Source organism: Anguilla rostrata, chromosome 4, assembly GCF_018555375.3.
Source record: "Anguilla rostrata isolate EN2019 chromosome 4, ASM1855537v3, whole genome shotgun sequence".
In the NCBI taxonomy this organism is placed as follows: domain Eukaryota; kingdom Metazoa; phylum Chordata; class Actinopteri; order Anguilliformes; family Anguillidae; genus Anguilla; species Anguilla rostrata.
The window spans coordinates 7,913,235-7,937,519 of record NC_057936.1 but is presented as its reverse complement, the minus strand read 5'-3'; the positions used below and the strand labels follow the sequence as shown (position 1 = coordinate 7,937,519).

The 24,285-nt window shown below is 50.9% G+C and overlaps 1 protein-coding gene across 6 annotated transcripts in view; it reads left to right on the top strand.

The window, feature by feature from the left end:
- The window catches only part of LOC135252381 (AP-3 complex subunit delta-1-like), a 35,955-nt gene extending 12,456 nt beyond the window's left edge, over window positions 1-23,499 (top strand). The window contains exons 12-34 of one of the 6 annotated variants that reach the window (XM_064330368.1): window positions 1,652-1,797; window positions 2,606-2,754; window positions 3,901-4,131; window positions 4,462-4,693; window positions 5,107-5,252; window positions 5,834-5,975; window positions 7,587-7,658; window positions 8,044-8,119; window positions 8,734-8,942; window positions 9,119-9,192; window positions 9,808-9,831; window positions 11,893-12,043; window positions 12,710-12,856; window positions 13,353-13,406; window positions 14,684-14,800; window positions 15,361-15,519; window positions 15,805-15,852; window positions 16,511-16,700; window positions 17,354-17,442; window positions 17,588-17,673; window positions 18,855-18,976; window positions 19,465-19,544; window positions 20,150-23,499. In XM_064330368.1, the coding sequence (XP_064186438.1) occupies window positions 1,652-1,797; window positions 2,606-2,754; window positions 3,901-4,131; window positions 4,462-4,693; window positions 5,107-5,252; window positions 5,834-5,975; window positions 7,587-7,658; window positions 8,044-8,119; window positions 8,734-8,942; window positions 9,119-9,192; window positions 9,808-9,831; window positions 11,893-12,043; window positions 12,710-12,856; window positions 13,353-13,406; window positions 14,684-14,800; window positions 15,361-15,519; window positions 15,805-15,852; window positions 16,511-16,700; window positions 17,354-17,442; window positions 17,588-17,673; window positions 18,855-18,976; window positions 19,465-19,544; window positions 20,150-20,245 (2,840 nt within the window). In that variant the 3' untranslated portion in view covers window positions 20,246-23,499. Of the gene's footprint in view, window positions 1-1,651; window positions 1,798-2,605; window positions 2,755-3,900; window positions 4,132-4,461; window positions 4,694-5,106; window positions 5,253-5,833; window positions 5,976-7,586; window positions 7,659-8,043; window positions 8,120-8,733; window positions 8,943-9,118; window positions 9,193-9,807; window positions 9,832-11,892; window positions 12,044-12,706; window positions 12,857-13,352; window positions 13,407-14,683; window positions 14,801-15,360; window positions 15,520-15,804; window positions 15,853-16,510; window positions 16,701-17,353; window positions 17,443-17,587; window positions 17,674-18,854; window positions 18,977-19,464; window positions 19,545-20,149 lie in introns of all 6 variants that reach the window. The other 5 variants (XM_064330367.1, XM_064330370.1, XM_064330371.1 and 2 more) reach the window with 5 other exon arrangements.
- The last annotated feature ends 786 nt before the right edge of the window (window positions 23,500-24,285 follow it).

Sequence of the window (24,285 nt, the reverse complement as noted above, 5' to 3'; positions counted from 1 at the left end):
TAATTTTAGTAATTGCACTTCGCAGTGTAAGCATTTTGCAACGAGTTCTTTTTTTTTGTAAATCTGTGGTTTGATTGGAGTTATCCGGATTCAGCCCTATTTGACAGTGGCGTGCGTAGACTAGGCAGTGCGTGTGGGCTTGCTTTGTTGCCTTATATATTTCATTGCGCAGGAATACAGGATGGTCTTTTCATTTCTTAGAAAAAAAACACGATGAGCATTAGGCTGAATTGCTAGTTAAATTCTATTAAATTAAGTTTCTTCTCCCGCTTCTTTAGGATAAATGGTCATTTTTGACGGTGTAAGTGCACTGGCCCTGGCCCCCTGAGCCGTGTTTCACTTTCAATTTTTCATATTTTCACGCCACTATTCCTACTTCGATTCTATTTTTAAAATTTGCATTCTGTCAAAACAGTGTTTTTATTTTTTATTTTATTTTTTTTAAATACGAAAAAGGCAAAAGGAAAGTGCTGATAAGAGGGAGGAAGTAAAACTAAACGTCAAGCCCCACACGTATGGTTGAGTGTTCTGTATGTTGCGTGGTGTGATTTTCCCATAATCCTTTGTGTTTGTGTGGGTTTTTTTTCCTTTATGTTCTGTGTGTATTTTGTTGGTGAATATAGATCATAGAGAACCGGTAGACCAGGTATCTCAAACTCCCTTCCTGGAGGGCTGCAGTGTGTTTTTTTTTTTCCAATGCCAAACTTGGCTGCAAATCGAAAAGGAACCGCAAAAACCTGCAGACATTGTGCACCTCCGGGATTTGAGTTTCAGATCCCTGCTGTAGACGTTAGTGCGTGTTGTATAGGGAGCCGTATATTCTGATAAACCAAAGAGAATGTATAAGCTGGTTTTAAAATCTAGGAGGACTGTAGCATGTTGGGGCAGTCTATTGACTAGAGCAGGGGGTTTCAACTGCCCCCCCCCCATACAAAGAAATCCAGGGGACCCTCATTCGGGGTGTAGTCTGCTACATGCAGAGGCAGTTAGCATGCAAGCTCAGCTGTAGCATGTATGTAGTCTCTGGCGCTCTGATGCCTTTAGCATGTTTGAGAAGCTCTGCGGAGTGTAGACTGAGACTAGCATTCAGAGGAACCCAGCTGTGTAGAGGCTTTCGTGTAGGGACACGGGGTGTACAGTTCCAGTCCCAATGGCTCCAGTTGACTTCTTCTCTGTGTGGTCTTCAGCTGGGCTGCCCAACCCTGTTGCTGGAGATCTGCCATCCTGCAGGGTTTCACTCCGACCCCCAACAATCCACACCCCATTCAACAGCTAGAGATCTCGTTGAGCTGCTAATTGTTAATATCAGGTGTACTAAATTATGGTCGAAATGACACCACACAGGATGGTAGATCTCCCGGAGCAGGGCTGGGCAGCCCCGGTTTGAGATGGCATGGAAGGATAGCCAGCTAACAGGGCAGGGGTCCAGCCCTTTCCACTGGTGGATGAGCCCTTTGTAGTGCTGGCATGGGCAACATGGGCCCTGGGCTCTACTGGGTTTCAGTTCTGTCCGTCGCTCAATGATTGAAGTCATGTTTTCAGATGAGTATTTGGGCTGGAATTGTCCATCCCGCCTGTTGCGTAGGGTAGGTTTGGCACACTCACTGGTGTCCTTTGTCCAGAGAGTTTTTTTTCTGTGTGTGTGTTACAGTGAAGTACTTGGGCCTGTTGGCCATGTCCAAGATCCTGAAGACCCACCCCAAGTCTGTGCAGTCCCACAAGGATCTCATTCTGCAGTGCCTGGACGACAAGGACGAGTCCATCCGGCTAAGGGCCCTGGACCTGCTCTACGGCATGGTAGGATCACTCTTCACACCACTGCGAATGCACGTGCTACAGTGCGCTAACAGATGCTAACGTGCTCTATTAAGATCCTGCTCTACGGCATGGTAGGATCAATCCTCAGACCACTGCGAATGCACGTGCTACAGTGCGCTAACAGATGCTAACGCGCTCTGTTAAGATCCTGCTCTACGGCATGGTGGTATCTCTCATCACGCCACTGTGAATGCACATGCTACAGTGTGCAAACAGATGCTAAGATCCTGCACTGTGGAAGGGTAGGATCGACTATCAGTTGCACTGTAGACACACTCTGAAGCATGCTAACAGATGCTAACATGTACTATTAAAATTTCTGCTCTACGACGTGGTAGGATTGGTCGTCATTCGGCTGTACCACTGTAAACGCACATGCTAAACAAGCGCTGTTCAGACTGCTCAGGCCATACCACTTGAAATACAAGTCTGGTCAGTGTCTGTTCTGTGGCATGATAGGCAAGATCGGGATCAGTTCTGATTCAGCTGAGGAAGTGAATTCGATTTCATAATGGAAAAATTCTCCTCCAGAACACTGGACTTCACATGGCCCAGCCCCGTTCTTGATCTCTCTCTTGCTCTGATAGCTTTGTTTGTGCACACGATAACATGTCCATTGTTCTGGGCATGCTCTTATCACATCATAGCAATGCCTTTAAGAGGGAAGTGCAAAATCCAGGCTATTTTAGGTGACGTGATGCCTTCAGGGTCTATGGAACAGATTCCGTTGCGTCCGTTCTCTTGTTGTTCATTTTGTGGGCACGTCTCTCTCTCGCTCTCTCTCCAGGTGTCCAAGAAGAACCTGATGGAGATTGTGAAGAAGCTGATGCTGCATGTGGACAAGGCAGAGGGGACCACGTACCGCGACGAGCTGCTCACCAAGATCATCGACATCTGCAGCCAGAGCAACTACCAGTACATCACCAACTTTGAGTGGTCAGTACCAGCAAACATCTATCAGCTACCAGTACATCACCAACTTTGAGTGGTCAGTACAAGCAAACATCTCTCAGCTACCAGTACATCACCAACTTTGAGTGGTCAGTACAACTGTGTATCCGCTAACTCCATTACATCTCCAAATTTGAGTGGTCAGTATAGCATTGTGTCTTGAGTCATGACTGCCGGCACATGTCCAAATCAGGACCTGCCTGTGTAGGCCATTACACAGTTTGCTTGTGCACTTCAGTTCCAGGCAGTTACTGACAATGCTAAAGCTAGCATTCGCACCACTGTGTTGCGGCTACATCAGTAACCTGGCCAATGATTATGTATGTAAACTGCTGTTACCGCTGCTGAGTTGCAGGCACAGTAGGTTGTTTCAGGTACATCAGTATCCTGGACATCAGTGAGCTAGCATTAGCGCTGCTGTGTTGCAGGTACATCAGTGAGCTAGCATTAGCGCTGCTGTGTTGCAGGTACATCAGTGAGCTAGCATTAGCGCTGCTGTATTGCAGGGATATTGGTATGCTAGCATCATCGCTGCTGTGTTGCAGGTACATCAGTGAGTTAGCATTAGCCCTGCTGTGTTGCAGGTACATCAATGAGCTAGCGTTAGTACTGCTGTATTGCAGGTACATCAGTGAGCTAGCATTAGCCCTGCTGTGTTGCAGGTACATCAATGAGCTAGCGTTAGTACTGCTGTATTGCAGGTACATCAGTGAGCTAGCATTAGCCGTGCTCTGTTGCAGGTACATCAGTGAGCTAGCATTAGCGTGGCTGTATTGCAAGTACATTGGTGAGCTAGCATTAGCGCTGCTGTGTTGCAGGTACATCAGTGAGCTAGCATTAGCGTGGCTGTATTGCAAGTACATTGGTGAGCTAGCATTAGCGCTGCTGTGTTGCAGGTACATCAGTGAGCTAGCGTTAGCGTGGCTGTATTGCAAGTATATTGGTGAGCTAGCATTAGCGCTGCTGTGTTGCAGGTACATCAGTGAGCTAGCATTAGCCCTGCTCTGTTGCAGGTACATCAGTGAGCTAGCATTAGCGCTGCTCTGTTGCAGGTACATCAGTGAGCTAGCATTAGCGTGGGCTGTATTGCAAGTACATTGGTGAGCTAGCATTAGCGCTGCCGTGTTGCAGGTACATCAGCATCCTGGTGGAGCTGACCCGCCTGGAGGGCACGCGGCACGGCCACATCATCGCCTCCCAGATGCTGGACGTGTCGATCCGCGTGAAGGCCATCCGCGGCTTCGCCGTGGCGCAGATGGCCACGCTGCTGGACAACGCCCACCTGCTGACGGGCAACACGCAGCGCAACGGCATCTGCGAGGTCCTGTACGCCGCCGCGTGGATCTGCGGGGAGTTCGCCGAGTGAGTGCCCTCGCCAGCCGCCGAATGAGCTGATCGACTGTACGCCAGCGCTGCTCACCCGTAGATTAGATTACAGTAGAGCGTTTCCTTTAGGAACACAAGAACAGTCTTTGGCTGTCACTCGTGCTGATTGAGGAATGCTGCTGAAATGCTGTATGGCATAAATGTTAGGACTGGTTAAGTAATTAAGGCCAGAAGTTTGCATGTAAACCAGAAACAGATACAGCCCTCATTGCCCACCTCTGTCTTGTGGCACCCAAGATGTGCTGGGGGTGACTGGTCCCCCCCCGGTTCAGAGTGGGAGAGCGCTAACACGCCGGTCTCTCTCAGGCACCTGGACGACCCCGCGCAGACGCTGGAGGCCATGCTGCGGCCCAAGGTGGCCACCCTGCCGGGCCACATCCAGGCGGTCTACGTGCAGAACGCCGCCAAGCTGTTCGCCACCGTGCTGCGTGGCCAGGAGGGGGCGCCAGACGGCCAGGCCGCGCAGGAGACCACCCAGCTGCTCATAGAGAGGCTGCCCCTCTTTGTGCAGAGCGCCAACCTGGAGGTGCAGGAGAGGGTGAGAACGGGGACTGGGAGCGGGGCGGGGGCGGAATGGGAATTACGGCTGTTATCGTCCAGCTGGTTATTTTTTTGGTGGGTTAACCAACCCCATTAGTGAGCCATCCCCCCTGTGTAAGGATCAACCCTGTTGTTAATCAATCTCACTCACTCCCTCCTTCCCTCTCTCTATCTCTGTCCCCCCTTTTTGCCTCTCCTGTCTTTCTTCCCCTTCCACTCTTCTTTCCTCTCTCTTTTTTTCTCTCTCATCTTTCTCTATCGCTCTGCCTCTCTCTCTCCCTCCCTTCCTCTCTCTTGCCCTCTCTTTCTCTGTGCTCCCTCTTTCCCTCTACCTCTACTCCCCTCTCCATCTCTCCCTCCCTCTCTCTCTCGCTCTCTCTCTCTCTCTCCTTTCTCCTCCCCTACTCCCAGGCGTCCTGCATCCTGCAGCTGGTGAAGTACGTGCAGAAGCTTCAGCAGAAGGAGGTGGAGGTGTCGGAGGAAGTGACGGCGCTGTTTGCTGGAGAGCTCAACCCCGTGGCCCCCAAAGCCCAGAAAAAAGTGCCCGTCCCCGAGGGGTCAGTACTGCCCCCCCCTCCCCCCCCCCCAACCCCAAAAGCCTTGATTAAAGCCTTGTGTTGTGTTCCATGTCCCTTGTGTTGAAGCCTTGCTTCATGAGCTCAATTTCCTTTCCACAGAACACAGCTGAGGCTCGTTGGCTCTGGGTTTAAAACCTTGCGTTGCTTCCTCAGCCTGCCCTGCACTGAGCACAGCTGAGGCTCGTTGGCTGTGGGTTTAAAACCTTGCGTTGCGTCCTCAGCCTGCCCTGCACAGAACACAGCTGAGGCTCGTTGGCTCTGGGTTTAAAACCTTGCGTTGCGTCCTCAGCCTGCCCTGCACTGAACACAGCTGAGGCTCGTTGGCTCTGCGTTTAAAACCTTGCGTTGCGTCCTCAGCCTGCCCTGCACTGAACACAGCTTAGGCTCGTTGGCTCTGCGTTTAAAACCTTGCGTTGCGTCCCCAGCCTGCCCTTCACAGAACACAGCTGAGGCTCGTTGGCTCTGGGTTTAAAACCTAGCGTTGCGTCCTCAGCCTGTCCTGCACTGAACACAGCTGAGGCTCGTTTGCTCCAGTTTAAACCCCTGATTTGTGTCCTCAGCCTGGACCTGGACGCCTGGATCAACGAGCCGCCGTCGGAGAGCGAGTCAGAGGACGAGAAGCCCAAGGCCGTGTTCGCGGAGGAGGAGCCTCGCTACACCCGCCCCCGCCACACTGAAGCGGACGAGACGGAGCTGGCCAGGGTACGGCCCTCCTCTGCCGCCGCCATCTTTACACACAGGCGCCCCACGCACGGGTCCTGCTCTGTCACACCCCAGTTCATCTGTTCACAAACCTTTGCAGTTTATTTGTGAGTGAGAAGCATAATTGTGAACTGAAGCAGTACCCAGTCTGTGGTATGTGTAAGTTCTATCAAACGAGCTGATTTTTCGACACCAGTCCCTGATTGGTTATCATTGAGGCTGCTGGCATGGGGGGGGGGGGGCGCGCATCCAGTGGTCTGTGAATTTGTGGTAAATATCACTGCTCAGGGCCCTGGAATAATATCATGATATAAATTTCTTCCCAGCAGCCTCTGCTGTTGTGACGCACGCGCTCCGTTCTGTCACGCTCAGACGGGCCCCTGCTGTTATTAACGCGCGTCCCTGCATCAGGGCCTGTGTCAGCTCATTTCCCTTCATTGAGTTCAGCAAGTGAAAATACGCTCAGATCACGCGTGGGGTACTGCTGCTTGTGTTCCATGTGGATTTTTCCGCCACTTGCATTGCGAGTCATTTCCTGTATTGACCCTCGTCACAGTCAGACGCACCGCAGTGCCAGACTCACACTGGGGCATGCGCTAATGTGCGCTAATGCTGCATACCCCATTACAGCCATCTACAAGTGCACGTATACACAGACACTCACACACACACACACACACACACACTCACTCACACACACACACACACACACACACAGACACACACTCTCACTCACACACACAAACACAGACACACACACACACACACTCACACGAATGCTCACAAACACACACACACACACACGGACATACATACACAGCCACACACACACACACACACACACACACACACACACACACACACACACACACAGACATACACACTCTCTCACTCACACACAGACACACACATACAGACATACACTCTCTCTCACTCACACACACACACAGACATACACACTCTCTCACTCATACACACAAACACAGACCCACACACACACACACACTAACACACACCACTCTCATCACACACACACACACACACACACACACACACACTCTCACTCACGCACACACACACACACACTTCACTCTCACACACACACACACACACACACACACACTGTCACATGAATACACACACACACACACATACACACACTCTCACTCACACACACAAACACAGACACACACTGTCACACAAATTCACGCACAAACGCACACGGACACACAGACTCGCACACGGACACACACACACACACACACACACACAAGCTCACACGTTCACACTTCCTCACATTTTCACATTCCGGTACGCCACACTGTGACCATACACAGTCTAATAATACACATTTATCTCACTCCTTTATACAGCTGTGAACACACAATCACCATCCAATAATACTGCAGCCCTCAAAGCTCTGTACAGGGCAGAACTCAAACATGGGCATCTATCTAATAATGCACCCCCATATCACTCACTCCCATGTACTACTGAAGATCCTCACGCTCTTTCATCCCCCTCTTCCTTTATCCCTCTGTCTCTTTCTCCTTCTGTTCTTTCTGTCCCTGTCCCCCTCCCTCCCCCTCACTCTCTCTCTCTCTGACTCAGCGGAGAGAAGTCAGGAAGCAGGAACAGGCCAATAACCCCTTCTACATCAAGGCCTCTCCATCGTCTCAGAAGGCAGGTGTCTGTTTCCTGTCACACGCAGTCTAACTGGTTTCTGTTCTGTCAGTGCCTCCATTATTATTATTATTATTATTATTATTATTATTGCTCAGTGCTGAAGGGCTGGTTGCCATTCACAGATACTAACATTTTGCTGTGTATTAGGAATTTACCCAGTACTTTGTGTTCTAATGTCAATCAAGTGCTTAATATTTGGCGATTTTTAAAAGCTGCTGACTGTGCAGTAACTCCCCCAGTCTGGTTTAAATAGGTTTCTGATTTTTAATTGGACCCTGTGGATCTCCTGGTCCATCATTGGGTGGTCCTCTGCTGCTGACATGTGAAACGGTTCAGTGTTTTTGGGGTGTGTTGAGCTGTGACCCGGTCCCTCCCCCTCCAGGTGTACCAGGAAACTCCAGGTGTGGAGCACATTCCAGTGGTGCAGATCGACCTCAGCGTGCCTCTTAAAGTCCCAGGTGAATGAGGGCATGGGTCTGTGTTGTGTGTCTGTGTCTGTGTGTGTGTGTGTGCGCGAGCGCGCGTATCCATGTGTGTGGGTGTGCGCGAGCGCGCGTATCCGTGTGTGTGTCTGTGTGCGCGAGCGCGCCTATCCATGTGTGTGTGTGTGCGCGTGCATGTCCATGTCTGTGTGCACGTGTGTCTGTGTGTGCGCTCATGTTTTTGGGCGTTTCACCCTGTCCTCTGTACACCTCTCACTGTGTTCTGCTGGTGTGAGCGGTCAGTGTTGTACTGTGAGTTTGTGTGTGTGTGCGCAAGCATGTCCATGTCTGTGTGCACGTGTGTGTCTGTGTGTGTGCGCTCATGTTTTTGGGCATTTCACCCTGTCCTCTGTACACCTCTCACTGTGTTCTGCTGGTGTGAATGGTCAGTGTTGTGCTGTGAGTTGGGGGGCTGGTGTGCGCTCATGTTTTTGGGCGTTTCACCCTGTCCTCTGTACACCTCTCACTGTGTTCTGCTGGTGTGAGCGGTCAGTGTTGTACTGTGAGTTGGGGGGGCTGGTGTGTGATCAGCCCTGTGCTGTGGAAAGACTCGCGTTTGTGCTCGTGGCTGCACCTCTGAACCTTCCTAGATTCTTCCTCAGGGATGCCCATGTCCGACCAGTACGTGAAGCTGGAGGAGGAGCGTCGGCTGAAGGAGAGGACGGAGAAGAAGAAGAAGGAGAAGAAGAAGAAGAGGGAGAAGCGGAGCAGGGGGAGGAGGGGCGACTCGGGCCCGGAGAGCGAGGAGGACATCACCCCCGCCCACATGGTGGACATCGTCACCGAGGAGATGCCCGAGGTGTGCAGGGGGGTGTGGCCTGGGGACAGGGCTGCGGGGGGCGGAGCCGGAGGGGCCGGGCGGAGCGGGGCGGGGCGGGGCGGGGATATGGGTGGGAATTAGTGAGTGGCAGCGGCCAGTGAGAATTAGCGCGGTGGGCCGTGACTGACTCCTCTCTCGCTCTCTCTCTATCCCAGAATGCCTTGCCCAGCGACGATGACGAGAAGGACCCCAATGACCCGCACAAAGCCCTGGATATCGACTTGGACAGGTGAGTGCCGTTACCGTCTGTGCCTAGCGTGCCCGCGGGCATCATCTGTGATGCTACAGCCGCATCACCGCATGATTACCTTTCTGACCTTCTGCTGCTGCTGTTCAGAATGGCTGTTATTGTGGTACAACTTCAGTTTACCCAGCTGTACAATCCAAGGGCTGTTCCAGAATTCCCCCTCTTCTGTTCTTTTAATTTTTTTATTTGAAATGTCAAAATGTTTTAATTTTCCTTACAATGCTGACTACTTAAAAAAAAAAAAAAAAAAAAAAAAAAAAATGATGTATTACATGTTTTGCAATGGGCTTAAGCATTTCTTCCCTGTGAAATGTGAGGAGGTTCACTCTGGACTGGTGCACACCGGTCTCACACATTCAGAGTCCTGTGAATGTCCGGCCCTGCCGTGCTCCTGCACAACACACTGAAACGAACAGGGGTGTCTGGGGCCCCCCCCAGGGATGTCCGGTGTCCCCCCAGGGGTGTCTGGGGTCCCCCCCAGGGGTCAAAAGTCCGACTCGCTCTCCCCCCTCTTCTGGCATCCGTGTGACCTGTGGTTCTCTCTCCCTCTCTCTCTCATGCACACACCCCCCTGCCCCCCCCTCCCTATTCGGGCAGTCTGGTCCTGGGGCCCCCACGCAGGTGAGTACCCCGAAGAGTTCTGGGGCCACAAGCGCCCTGCTGTACCGTAGTGTGGCTGACTGCGCACCTGTGCCCCGTCCACGCCCCCCACACCCCCTCCGCACTGCAAAGAGTGACATTTAACCCCTTAAGGTGTGAGGCTACAAACATCTGATTAGAATCTTCTTCGCTGAACATTCTAATGCTGATGTCACAATCGCTACTGGTAACTGGATGCCGTGGAGTTCCTAAACACTTACTTGGAATTTAAAAAAAATAAATAAATAAACATTCCAAGAAACCTGCTCTTCAAACGGTTAAGGGCAGTTGTGCAAGTGTGGCTGGCCTTGACAAGTCACGAGCTCATTCACACGCGTTTATCTGCACAACGTTTCTTTGAACTCTCATAAAATATAACGTATAAAAGCTGGCCCAGTCGATGCAGGCGGCCTCTGCTTTTATATGGTGTGTTCCAAGTGAAGCAGTGCAGGTTTTGAAGCTTTTAACCTGTAATTCTGTGAATTGCATGTGCGTTTTATGCCCTGTAAAAGCTTTATAAAGTCGGGCTTTGGCTTGGTGGCTGTGCAGGGCTGTGCAGTAAATGCTGCTGTAAGGTGTGGGGTAGTCTGCATGCAGCTGCTATCAGCTTGCTATCAACAGCCAGCCCCTGGGACAGCCAGAGTGCGTACGGTGCGGCTGGCACCTCTGTGGTTCTCAGTGAGGACGTGATTCATTTTATAGCACTGAGCGTGTATTGGCCTCCGGTCACCATTTTAAAACCTGTTTGAACAAGCCTGCTTTGGCTCACAGTGTGGACTTTACTGAGTCCAGAGGTGGCTGTTCTGCATTAGAGACACCACTAGAGGGCGATACAGAGGAAGTGTCTGTAGAAAGCGGTTCCAGGCCTGTCTTTGGAGCAGTTAGGCATCTCTGCCAGGGGCAGTTAAGATGGTAAATGGTAATGGCTGCATTTTATGTGCTTTTACAGCGCTTTACATGATCCTCATGCCAGGCAGTTAGGGTACTTCTTGCTCAGGACACTTGACATCCAGGCGGTTTGAACGCAACCTGCTGAGAAATCGTTTACCTCTGAGCTATGTCACGTCTGTGGCACTGCTAAGTCTCATGTGAACATGTTCATTTAAGCTTTTGATTTTTTCCGTAGAACCATCTTTTCTTCATCAGTTTTTTAAATTCCCTGTTTTTGTGATTTTTATTCAAGTGAATGTAGGCATCTGCAGTGCCTCGTGTTGCTGTTGGAAACGCAGTATTGGGCTTGCAGTCACAGGCTCATCGGCTGCAAGTCAAGCGTACAGATTCCCAGCTGTACCTGTTTAAAGCTCTGCTGTAGGCCCAGAGTGGGGCCGCCCAGCTCGCTTCCTGGAGATCTCCCATCCCGTGGGTTTTCACTCCAGCCATAATTTGGCACACCTGCTTCTACTCATTTTCAGCTCTCTGCCTGTTGAATGAGGTGTGATTTGTTAAGTATGGGGTGAAGACCTTCAGGATGGTAGATCCCCTGGAACAGGTTTGGGCGACCCTGGGCTAGATCCAGTGGAATGAGCACTGTAGCCCTGTGGACCTGTGGCCCTGTAGCCCTGTAGCCCTGTAGCCCTGTGGCCCTCTGGCCCTGTAGCCCTGTAGCTCTGTAGCCCTGTGGCCTTGTAGCCCTGTAGCCCTGTAGCCCTGTGGCCTTGTAGCCCTGTAGCCCTGTAGCGCTGTGGCCCTGTAGCCCTGTAGCCCTGTAGCCCTGTAGCCCTGTAGCCCTGTAGGCCTGTAGCACTGTGGCCCTGTAGCCCTGTAGCACTGTAATCCTGTAGCCCTGTAGCACCGTAGCCCTCTGGCTCTGTAGCACTGTGGCCCTGTAGCCCTGTAGCCCTGTAGCCCTGTAGCCCTGTAGCCCTGTAGCCCTGTGGCCCTCTGGCCCTCTGGCCCTGTAGCTCTGTAGACCTGTGGCCCTGTATCCCTCTAGCTCTGTAGACCTGTAGCCCTGTGTGGGGCCCGAAGCCCCGTGTCTCTCCCCAGTGTCCCCCGTGTTCTCCGTGTGAGGCATGACCGGGGCCCCTTTCTGTCCCCGCTCAGGCCCCTGGCGGACAGCGAGAAGCTCCCGGTCAGGACACACCGGCCCCCAGATGTCCTGAAAAGCCCCGGAGAGGAGGGCGAGGGGGCCCCTCAGGAACCGAAAAAGAAGGGCAAGAAAGAGAAGGAGAAGAAGAAGGACAAAGAGAGGAAGGTAACGTCAGCTGATTTTTAAAATCCATTTGCTCGATTACAGGCCAGGCCCGGGACTGCCCTCATCATTAGCATCATTACTGTGTCTTGTGTATTCATAATGTATTTCTCTATGAAGCGGAGTGCGTAAAATTTGCAGAAACATCTTTGTCAGATTTGTTTTTGTGGAAAATGCAGACTTTGCCGTTTCTTTCTTTCTTTTTTTTCCCCTTTGTTGTTTTTTTCCGCTGACACTCCCAAGTAGTTTGATGTGGTTTGCATTTTTTTTTTTTTTCTTGAGCGAAATGGATTCCCGTCCAAACTGCGCCAGTCACAGTAATGACTCTGCTCTGGTGCTCTTCAACGTCGGCGCGTGGCCGTTATGCTCTCCCTCATTAGTTCTGCAGTCTGCATCTCATTAGTGCTGTTGCTGTAGCTCGTTGAGCCGTGTTACTGCAGGCTAACCGGATAGTCGACTCTCACGACTCTTTCCGCGTTCAGTTTTTTCTCAGTGACGGGAAGCTTCGGTTAGTAACCGGCGTTTCGGGTGCCGCGTTTACTCACGACAGGGCGCAGAATTAGCGACGTTTTGAACTTCAACGGAAATGAAAACCGTACTTTGAAGGCTAAGAGCACGGTGTCGACCCGTCTGTTTGATCTTCTGCGGTGCTCCTCTGTGCTTTAGAAGAGCAAGGAGGAGAAGAAGAAGAAGAAGCACAGGCACGAGAAGGAGGAGAAGGAGGAGGAGGAGCCAGGAGATGCCCTTCCTGAGGAAGCTGTCCAATCGGCGGAGAACAGTGAGGTGGTGGCCCCGCCCGCCACCACGCCTGCAGAGGTATGACATCACAAAGGGCGGGCTCCTGAGAATGAACACGTCCAGCTGCTGATAACTACAGGCCCAGGTCTTCTCTCTCTGTCCTTCGGTTTCCTGTTTGTTGACTGCAGTCAGATTCTGACACTTCCTAGACGTAGTGCCCTCTAATTCTTATTTATTCATCAATGGCTGTGTCACTATCTTGGAAAAGTTGGGTACTGAGGGTTATTATCACCAGATTTGGGGAACTCGGTCAGCTGAGAAATCTTCACAGAACATTATGGGCTATTCTTCAGTTCCTGAGTTCAGCTTCAGTGAATTTTGTTAGTTGAATTGAGATTAAATTCACTCCAGCTTTTTACTTAGTGCGACGCATTTTCCCTTATGTCATTCTCCTTGTCTCTGCCCCGAACCCCATCCCTTAACCCCGCCCCTTACCCTGTACCTTCACCCCGCCCCTGACCTTGTCCCTTACCCCTGTACCTTAACTCCGCCCCTAACCCCGCCCCTCCTCTAGGCTTCAGACCTGGACTTCTGGCTGTCTGCTGCCCCTGTGTCCCCTAGCAACCAGGTTGAGTTTTGCTCTTTTCCTTTTTTTTCCCCCATTAACCTGTTTGTGGTTGATTCTTCCATCTCTTCCTCTTCTTTTTTTGCCACCTTTCCTCCCTCCCACCATCTCTCTATAGTTTTGTTTTCATTCGTTCATTCTTTTCCAGATGATGTCTGCCTCTTTCAGTCACCTATATGTTTGTCTGCTCGGTTCTGTGAGGACATCCAACATTGTGTGTGCGTGTGTCTGTGTTTGCATCTGTTTGTGTGTGCGTGTGTCTGTGTTTGCATCTGTTTGTGTGTGCGTGTATGTCTGTGGGATAGTTGTGTGCCTGCGTGTATGTCTGTGTTGCATGCTGTTGTGTGTGTGTGTGTGTGTGTGTGCGAGTGAGATGGTGTCTGAATTTCTCCCACTCAGCTGTTTCAGACTCATTTGTGGTCCTGTGCTCCCAACTGTCAGCTGTTCAGAAAGCAGGCTTTCAATTCTCGGTATTCTTTTTTTAAAACTGCCGAGAGCTTAGGGAGAGCAGCGAGCTGATTGGCTCTACCGAGCACAGCCGCTCCACGCTGCCACTGAGCGTGCTCAGAACGGAGTGAAAGTGAAGAGAGCTCAGCTGCAGTCTGAAACAACGGCGCCAATTAATTCCGCACAGATTTATCTCGTTTTCGGTTTAAACTCCAAAGAGGGCTCATTACTGCACGGAGCCTTTGTTCTGCGCTCTTGAGTGAAATCCGTGCGCCTGCCGAAGCTGCGTTTGGACGTTCAGGGCCGATTGTGGCCCCTCTGTACGGCCTGTGTGCCTCGCCCTTGAGCCGCAGCGGCCTCGTTCTCCTCTGACGGGCCAATCGGCGCGTCTGAAAGTGCGCCTTCTCGCCCCGGCGCGTGCTGCTGGGACAGGTGCTCTCGGCCCTCGCACGTCTATACAGCCGGCCGTGTCTCTCTCCCCTGTGACTGAGTGAACCCAACGGCACTCTTGAGTGTGTGTGTGGTCCGTAAAGCAGACCAGTTCAGACAACACACCATCTGAGTTTTGGGTAAATTGCGGTATAGAAATGCCGGTGGTTTTGTTTCCAGGGTACAAGCGTTCTGAGTTTGAGATTACTGGTGTCTGTCCACGGTCTCTGAGGTGTTTAGTCAGCGATCGGAAGGGAAGCTCGGAACATCACGATGAGCTCGTAGCTTGCTGGATGGAACAGCAGCCCAGCGTGTTGAGTGCGTGTTTATGGGCTGGGTCTGTGTCGGGGGGGGTGTCGAGCTCGGCGGACGTTAAGGGACGCGTGTGACGTGTGTTCTGGCAGGAGGCGGCGCCGAAAGCTGAACCCGCCCCCGTGGCGGGACCGGGCTCCGCCCCAGAAGAAGAGCCGGGCCCGGCCTCGGAACCCGACGAGCCCGGAGGCGCGGAGCCGGGGGACGCGGTGAGTCATCGAGGGTCACGAAGAGCGCCGCGCCGCGCCGAGATCAGAACCGCCTTCCCCCCCCCCCCCGCATCCCGGCCTTATCTTAGATCAGAGCCCCTATTCATAAAGCATCTCACAGGAGTGTTCTATTTATAAATCACCTGCTCCTCTTTACCCATACGAGCCTCAGACTGTTAAAGGACATAATTCCCTGCTGATGCTTCCTTATTTTAGGAAGCGGTGAATTGTGGGAGTTTGCAGCAGATAACATTCTTTTCTGGAAGGAGATCAGATTGTCCTGTTCATTGTTGGGGACATGCATGTTATGATTCATTCGAATGTTAAAATAGCATATCTGCTGACTGATCTTCTTCAGTTGCAGTTTTTGATCACTTCCACGTAGGAGATCCTCCAGCTTCATTCCACTATATCTGCTGACACGTTCAGTCATTTTGGGGAAAAAGTTCATTTCGACAGGAAAAAAAGAATTGCATCAAGTATACACAATAATGCCGTTTTATAGCGCCTTGGCGCGCTGATACTTGACTGCTCTTCTCTTTTGTTTGTTTCCTTCCCAGAAGTCCTCCAAACACAAGAAGAAGAAGCAGAAGAAGGAGAAGGAGGAGAAGGATAAGAAAAAGAGGAAGAAGCACCACCATCACCATCACCACGGTGACGGGGGCGGAGCCGAGTCCGTGCAGAACGGCACAGTGGAGGAGGAGGAGGAGCCTCTGCCAGTCAGTCCACTTCCAGCCTTCTTATACATACACACATGCACACATACGCACACCTGCATGTACTGCACTCATGCACACTTCCCACACATACGCACACACCCACACACTCACATCCCCTCACCCTCTCCCTGGCACGGTCACACACTGGCACTCACACACAGGCCCCACACACTGCCTGTATTGTCCAGGCCGGTCTGACTGTCTGTAGATGTGTAGTGTCTGTAGCTGTGTAGTGTGTGTCCTGGAAGCCAGGCCTGTCCTGACCTGCCCCTTCTGTCCCTGCAGCCCATGTCCAACTACTGCCTGCTGGCTGAGAACGCTTACATCAAGATGGTGAGTGTGTGTGTGTGTGTGTGTGTGCATGTGTATGGGTACATGCCTGCTTGCACTGCATGTGTGTGTGCGCTGCGTGTGTTGTGTGTGTGTGCGCGTGTGTGTTTGTTTGTGTGTGCGCGTGTGTGCGTGCGTGCGTGCTTGTGGGTGCGCGTGTCTGTGTGATTTCACCGTTAGTGCTGGGTTTTCCTCAGCTGAGTGCTTTTAATTAGGCCTGTTAGTTTAGGCATCACTTCACCTGTGAATCACCCCTATACCCCTGTTTTCCCTCTTTAAAGATGATGGAGGACACTGATGAGGTACGAGCAGAGAGGGGGGAGTTTAATGTGTGTGGAGTTGACCTTTGAGCTTTTGTGATGTGCACTGATGAATTCTATCCAGACTACCCACATGGATCAGTTGGTCTGCAATAATGAGGCTTTCGTTTTTGTGTAAAAATGTAATCCTATGCTAGCTGTTAATCCAAATCTCATTATCGGGCCGCTGGCACAAATCTAGGAAGGGCTAATCTTTGTCGCTTGCTGAGAAGTCTGATTGGTGTGCCGTTTTCTCAGACCGCCGTGTGATTGGCCGATTTTTCTCTGCAGTGTCGTTTGGTGTGTCCTCTATGCGCGTGCCATTGGCTGCCCCTGAGTTCTCCCCTCCCCTTTCGCCCTAGCTGTACGACATCCAGGGGAACCTGCAGGACGGCAGCCAGGTGGTGGTGTCCGTCATCTTCGAGAACAAGAGCGACAGCTTCATCAAGTCCATGGAGTTCACCGTGCTGGACTCCCTCAACTCTAAGCTGCAGAGGCCGGAGGGGGCGGGGCCTCACGACGGCCTCCCCGTCCCCTTCCAGCTGCCCCCCGGTGAGGGCGGAGATATGGGCGGAGCTGGAGGGAAGGGGGCGGGGCATGGCATGTCATGAAAATTGGTCATTTGTCTGTTATTTATTTACTTTTGCTGTTTGTCAGTTTTGCCAGAACTCACAACGGTCCTTTAAAAACCATGGCAACCTTTTCAAATATTTGCATCCTGGAAAGGCATGGCAACTCGAAAGTGGGCAGATATGGCACTACCTTTTGAAAAGTCAGGGGATCGTTGTCTAAATTTGAAGGGGGGGGCGGGCAAAAAACCTTACAGCAAATGTAAATGCATCAGTCTTCATATGTAGCTAAAACAGGAGAGAAGTAATTTATTGTCAAGCCTTTGTGTTTCATGTCAGGTCCCCCTTGCAAAAGAGATTTCAATCTCAATGGGGTTTTCCTGGTTAAATAAAATAAAAAAACATATCAGTGTGCTAGTTAAACCGATGTTAATAAAATGCGTGCTGAGTGTGCTCAGTGTGTGCTGAGGCTGCCCTGAGCACTGTACCCTGGCTGTACGCACACTAATGCTGGTGGTGTTGTCGCGTGTGGCGTGTTGCGTGCGTGCGGCGTGTTGCATGCGTGTGGCGTGTTGCGTGCGTGCGGAGCGTGTGCTGTGTGCGTGCTAACGGCTAGCTCGCTCTCTCTCTCTGCAGGGGTCTCGAACGAGGCGCGCTACGTCTTCTCCGTGCAGAGCATCGTCATGCCGCAGAAGCTGAAGGGAACCCTCGCCTTCATCGTCAAGGTGACGCCCCGTGTTCTGCCGCCGCCGCGTCACATGACCGCTGTTGGGTGGATGTGGAGCTGGGATGTAGAGTGCGGTGTGTGTTCTACTGGAATTTCACTTTTTTTTTTTTTTTTTACTTTTTATTCTTCTGCTTTGCATCCAGTCTGAAGACTCCTCCACTCATGAGAAACTGGACTTTAAACTGCACTTTACCTGCACTTCATACCTGATCACCACTCCCTGTTACAGGTCAGTGTTCGCACCGGTGCTCCTCCTTGCCTTTGGTGTGTGTGAGTTTGTGAAAGCTGTGTGTTACTGAGCGCGTTCCTGTTCTGCTGTGCTGCTGAGCGTGCTGTGTGTGTGTCTGAGCGTGCTGTGTGTGTTACTGAGCACGCTCCCATTGGGCTGTGTTACTGAGCGCGCTCCTGTGCTGCTGTGTTACTTACTGAGCGCGCTCCCGTTGAGCTGTGTTACTGAGCACGCTCCTATACTACTGTGTTACTGAGCACGCTCCTATACTACTGTGTTACTGAGCGCGCTCCTGTCCTGCTGTGTTACTTACTGAGCGCGCTCCTGTCCTGCTGTGTTACTTACTGAGCGCGCTCCTGTCCTGCTGTGTTACTTACTGAGCGCGCTCCTGTGCTGCTGTGTTACTTACTGAGCGCGCTCCTGTCCTGCTGTGTTACTTACTGAGTGCGCTCCTGTACTACTGTGTTACTGAGCGCGCTCCTGTACTATGTGTTTGACTGAGCGCGCCTGTGCTGCTGTGTTACTTACTGAGCGCGCTCCTGTCCTGCTGTGTTACTTACTGAGCGCGCTCCTGTACTACTGTGTTACTGAGCGCGCTCCTGTGCTGCTGTGTTACTTACTGAGCGCGCTCCTGTGCTGCTGTGTTACTTACTGAGCGCGCTCCTGTGCTGCTGTGTTACTTACTGAGCGCGCTCCTGTGCTGCTGTGTTACTTACTGAGCGCGCTCCTGTCCTGCTGTGTTACTTACTGAGTGCGCTCCTGTACTACTGTGTTACTGAGCGCGCTCCTGTACTACTGTGTTACTGAGCGCGCTCCTGTGCTGCTGTGTTACTTACTGAGCGCGCTCCTGTCCTGCTGTGTTACTTACTGAGCGCGCTCCTGTGCTGCTGTGTTACTGAGCGCGCTCCTGTGCTGCTGTGTTACTGAGCGCGCTCCTGTGCTGCTGTGTTACTGAGCGCGCTCCTGTGCTGCTGTGTTACTGAGCGCGCTCCTGTGCTGCTGTGTTACTGAGCGCGCTCCTGTGCTGCTGTGTTACTTACTGAGCACGCTCCCGTTGGACTGTGTTACTGAGCGCGCTCCTGTCCTGCTGTGTTACTGAGCGCGCTCCTGTCCTGCTGTGTTACTTACTGAGCGCGCTCCCGTTGAGCTGTGTTACTTACTGAGCGCGCTCCCGTTGGCAGTGACGCGTACGCTAAGCTGCTGGAGTCGGGGGACATGAAGGGCAGCTCCGTGCGGCTGGAGGGGGTCAGCATGCCCTTCCACCACCTGCTCGCCCGAATCTGCTTCCACCACCACTTCTCCGGTACGTGTGTGAGGACGGGGGACATGGCAAGAGAGTGTGTGTTTGGAGGGGGGGCTCAAGGGGAGGCGCAGGCAGAGCATGGTGAGAGAGAGACAGGAGACAGGGAGGAAGGGGGAGCTGAGTGAGTGAGTGAGTGAGTGAGTGAGTGAGTGAGTGAGTGAGTGAGTGAGTGAGTGAGTGAGTGAGTGAGTGAGAGAGTGAGAGAGTGAGAGAGTGAGAGAGTGAGAGAGTGAGAGAGTGAGAGAGTGAGAGAGTGAGAGAGTGAGTGAGTGAGTGAGTGAGTGAGTGTAATTAGAGTGTGGGATAGATGATGATCTTTCATGGTAGGCATAAGATGGAGAAGAGTATGGAAGGGAGTAGGAGAAAGGTTGACTGTTATGACTTTGTAACTTGGAGCAGGAAAAGAAGAGATGGGAACATGTCTGTCAGTCACTCAGAATGACCCCGCCCCCTTTCCCCCCTCTCTCTCTCTCTCTCTCTCTCTGCAGTGGTGGAGCGGATCGACTCCTGTGCCAGCATGTACAGCAGGTCAATCCAGGGTCACCACGTCTGCCTGCTGGTCAAAGTGGTAAGCGTGCCGACCGCAGCGTCGCTGCGCCGCCAGGACAACGGGCCAGGAAACCCGCCGCTCGCGGCCGTGCCCACGTTACCATGGCGAAGCGCCGCCGGGCTAGCCAACCGGGATTAATTCAGCTCCCGGTGAAATGCACTGTGGACAGAAAAATCTGGAAAAAAAAACAAAACAGGAAAAACCCGCCCGTAAGCAGGTTTAACGATGCCGGTGCGGTATGAATGCAGTTCGCCTTCTGCGCCTGGCTGAAAATGCAGATACCATAACTGACCCTGTCAGTAGTTCTTGGAAAGAAGCATTTCCACTGCCGGGAAATTATCGAGAAGCCTGGCAGTAGTTTCTTCCCCCGTGTGTTGTTGGTTTTCCTGAGTCTCTGCAGTCTTGTGTCCGGTGCAGGAAAGGAGATTCTGCTGGTGTAACTCCTCTGTAGAACGATGTTGACAGTTAGCAATTGAATTTACACGTGTTCCCGAATTTTACGTGATAATACCCACTCTAGACACATTTGTGTCTTCAGTTTATGAACTGGCTGTGTGGGGTGTGTCTGGCCCGCCTCTCGCGCTCCCATGGTAACGGTGACCCCCCCCTCCCCCCCCTTGCAGACGGATCAGACGGTGCTGATCGACGCTAAGTGTGACGAGCCGTCGCTGCTGGGGAACGTGCTGGATGAGATCAAGCAGACCTTCTCTCAGTGCTGATGCCTCGGACTGCCTCTTGTGCCCACCTCCCCCCCTCTGTCTCTCTCTCTCTCTCTACTCACCCCCTCATGAACACACACACTTACACTCACACACTCACTCGCACACTCATACACACACACTTACACTCGCACACTCACACATACACTCACTCACATGCACATACTCATTCACACATACACACACACACATTCACTCACATGCACATACTCATTCACACACACACACACATACACACACACATTCACTCACATGCACATACTCATTCACACACACACACACACACACACACACTCATACACACGGTGAATGTGTAAATGAAGAATGAGGCCGGTATTCCCCCCCACCCCCCCCCCCCCCAGGCTGATGTTAGTTTCTCTGACTGTCTGACCCTGCCTCCTCAGGACACCGCCTGCTGCCTCCCCCCCCCCCCCCCCCCCCCCCCTCCACAGTCCTGTCACTCAAACTCATCCGCTGCTCTTATTCACTGTAACTCAGTCTCACGCTGTTCACACGCAAGCTTCTCCAGCTTCGGATTGATTTCTCTTTTTCTTCTTTCTTTTTTACATTAATTTTCTGTCCCGAATTCCAATTATGTCCATGGTGATTTCACCCCCCCCAAAAAATCGAGCGTTCTGTGTTTCTGTTCCCGTTTTTGTAACCTGTCAGTCCTGCGCCTGCGCGTCGTTATTTAAACCCCTTCCTAATGAAACTGGATTTTGTTGTCGTTGATTTGAATTGAATTGTTTTTTTTAAACTTTTTAATGTGTCTTTTTGTCAAGTTTTGGTGAGTTTTTTTTTTTTTTAGCCTGTCTGCAACCCCCCATACCCCTATCGTGTCAGTGGCACTGTGTGTTCACTGATTTCCCCCCCCCACCTCCCGTTTAACAGTACATCTCGCACCATCCTTCCGACTCTGGTGGGATCACTCAAACACTTGCCCCCCCCGTCCCGAGTTTTGCCATTCGCCATGATTCTCTCCGTCTCTCCGCTCAACGTTGAGCTGACCCAAATATCCACAGCATATCAGTCCTTCCAAGAATGATTTGGCTTGTATCAGGGGTAGGCAACCCTGGTCCTGGAGAGCCGGAGACGGTCCTGGTTTTTTCTCCATCCAGACCTTCTAACTGCGTAATCCGGTCCGTTTTAATGAATCGGGCTTAATGGATGCAGGGGGCCATGGGCTGGAGGCACTCCGCGTCTCACCATTCAGCATATTCAGCCTCAGACTTTTCATCGTCCGTCAAGCGCTTGTGATCAAGCTCAGGTGGAACAAAAACCGGAAACGTCACCTGCAGTCTAGGATCAGGATTCCCTACCCCATAGTCTACGTATATAGTTTTTAAAGAGTTTAATCCTTAAAGGAGTAAGCTCACAAATATTTGATTAGAATGCTCTTCACCGAACATTCTAGTGCCGATGTCACAATCACTACTGGTAACTGAAAGCAGTGGAGTTCTAGAACACTGTATTTTGAAAAAAAAAAAAAAAAAAGGCATTCCAAAAAACCCCTACTATTCAGAGAGTAATTAATGGAATCGAGAAAGCACTGAAGGCATTCACAGGGACATTTAAGGGACCAGGATGGTACACATTTCATTGGCTTGTTTCCGTAAGTCACTAACAAACTCTCCTGAATAGCTAGCTACACTACAGTTTTGCGAAATGAGAATAAATTCACGCACGATTCGTTTCTCTGCGCCTTGGGTCAGGGATCCTCGAGGGGCTGCAGTGTTTTCACTTCTGGTTTTCGAAGCGCTTCAGTGCGTTATTTAAGTCACTGCGGCTCGACACCCCTCCCGCATGCAAACACAGGCCGCTGGTTTGAAGGAAACCACAGAAAGCTCATGTGAGATTTATCCAGAAATGGCCGTCTGCTGGTGATGACAGGGTGAGGTGTTGCTAGAAGCAGAACAACAGGCTGATCTACCACATAGCATCAGAGACTCACCAATTTTTAAGCAAATCCTTGTTTGTTTTTTTTATTTTTTATTTTGCAAATCTGTGATTGGCTCATTGTTGCTTAGCACCACCCACTAAACCTCTCTTCCCAACACCGCATCGCATTGCTCACACCAATGGGAGGTGCTGAGTGTAAACGATCCCCCCCCTCTGTGTGCTGTTACTCCCAGGCTCGGTGCTACGTAGCTTAGCGTACTCTGTGCTAATGTGCGCTGACTTGGGTGTATTAAATCAGCGCCTCACCTCATCCTATAGTAATGATCCTCACACGGTATACATTTCCTAATGCGCTGCATGCTAATCATGCTAAGTGTGGCCACGCTACCAAGGGGCGCCTGTGCGCTGTGAGTGTGGAGCGCTTATTCATTTCAGCGACATTACCAGTTAATTATCTTGGGATATGCTTTGACTGAAGTCCAGATTAACATGGAAAGGGACCGGAGGTGCAGTGCGCCATTCTAAATAACCTGCAAACGTCTTCAGTGCATAATATTTATTCAGCGTGCGATTTACGTTTGCATCTTGCATGAGTAGGAACGTACGCACATGCATCGTGCTGCCCGGAGATCACACACACATTAGCAAAAATCGAATTAACAGCAGTCCCACAGTCCACTCGCTTGCTTTTTTTTTTTATATATATATATATATATATATACACACACTTTTTTATGATGTGAAAGTGATCGGACCACTTTTTATTTTTTTGGTGAAATTTTATTTTTTGTCTGTAATGAAGACATGAATTTAAGGGGGAGGGGGATGGGGTGGGGGAGGGGGGGTGCAAAAGAAAATCTTAGAATGTCATTTCTAAACTGGAGTGTTTGGGATATAAACGTGTTATTTTTGGCTGTGGAAAATAGGGGGTCTGTTTTGGTATGCTCGACTCGAGTGGGAGAAAAGGGGGTCTAGTTCAAAGTATAAATAAAGACATGCTGTTTAATCAAACCTACTGGAAAGACATCTCTTAAGGTGTTCTCCAGTAAAACGTGGTGAATATATTTCTCGCTGGATTTGGCTTGTAAGACTAGAATATGCTCCTGTTGTTCTTACGCATTTTTGTCAAGACAAAGATCCTGTGAGATTCCTTTTTTTTTTTCCTGTTTTTCCAGCTGTATGATGGAACATGTTTATGAGAAACAAACGAAGGAAAAAAGAATACGTAAGGAAGGAGTACTTTACTGTTGACATTCCTTGTTACGGAGAGAGAAGTCTACGCAAATGAGAGTTATGAGCTGCTGTAGTCTCGTGTAAAGGTGAACCAATAAAATCCAACATATGATGCGAAGAAACCATCTTTTTATTGAAGTAATTATTTTCTTGTGTCTCAAATATAATCATTTTTGTGTATGGTTGTGTGCCATTTTTCCCTGCCAAGTATATGCATTGTCTCATATGGGGTGTTTTTTTCTGTCTGTAGGTTAGTGTTTTTTTTTGCATGCATGTGTGGTTCTTGCTTGTCGATTCAAATGGAGCTGAGGAGGTAATGGATCCCAATGCCTTCTGTTAGTCTGCCTGTGTGAAACCGTTTGTATTGGGCTAAATGTCACCGTTGTCGGATGTCGGACAACTGTAAAGGGGTCGGATCCTATAACCCCCCTCCAGGCACTGGCCAACTGCCAGCGAAGCATTCACACCAGCAGTCATTGTGTGTGAGAGCACACACACACACACACGCTGACACAGATAATTACTGTCCTTTGTTCATCTCGAAAGGCCACGGCAGGTTGAACTGACTGTAGCTGATTACCAGATGGTCAGCTCAGAAGATCCGCCCCCTCTGTACACCTGGCGCTCCTGAGAGGACATTGTCCGGAACCTTCTCCCTCCCAGTTCCGAATCACGATCGGCTGTTTCCAAGCAGACTTCAGCCAGAGCCAATCACAGAGCGGGATTGCTTGACTTCCTGATCACGTGCAATAAGAATTTCAGAGAAATCATTTGCAACACTTTCAATATTCCCTGTCGTAACAGGAAGGGAAGTAAATATGAACCGGATAGAAGTACAAGTCTTTAGGTGAAAAGATCTGTGTGCTTGATGGAAATTTTTGTTACTGGTTATACATTTACACATTTAA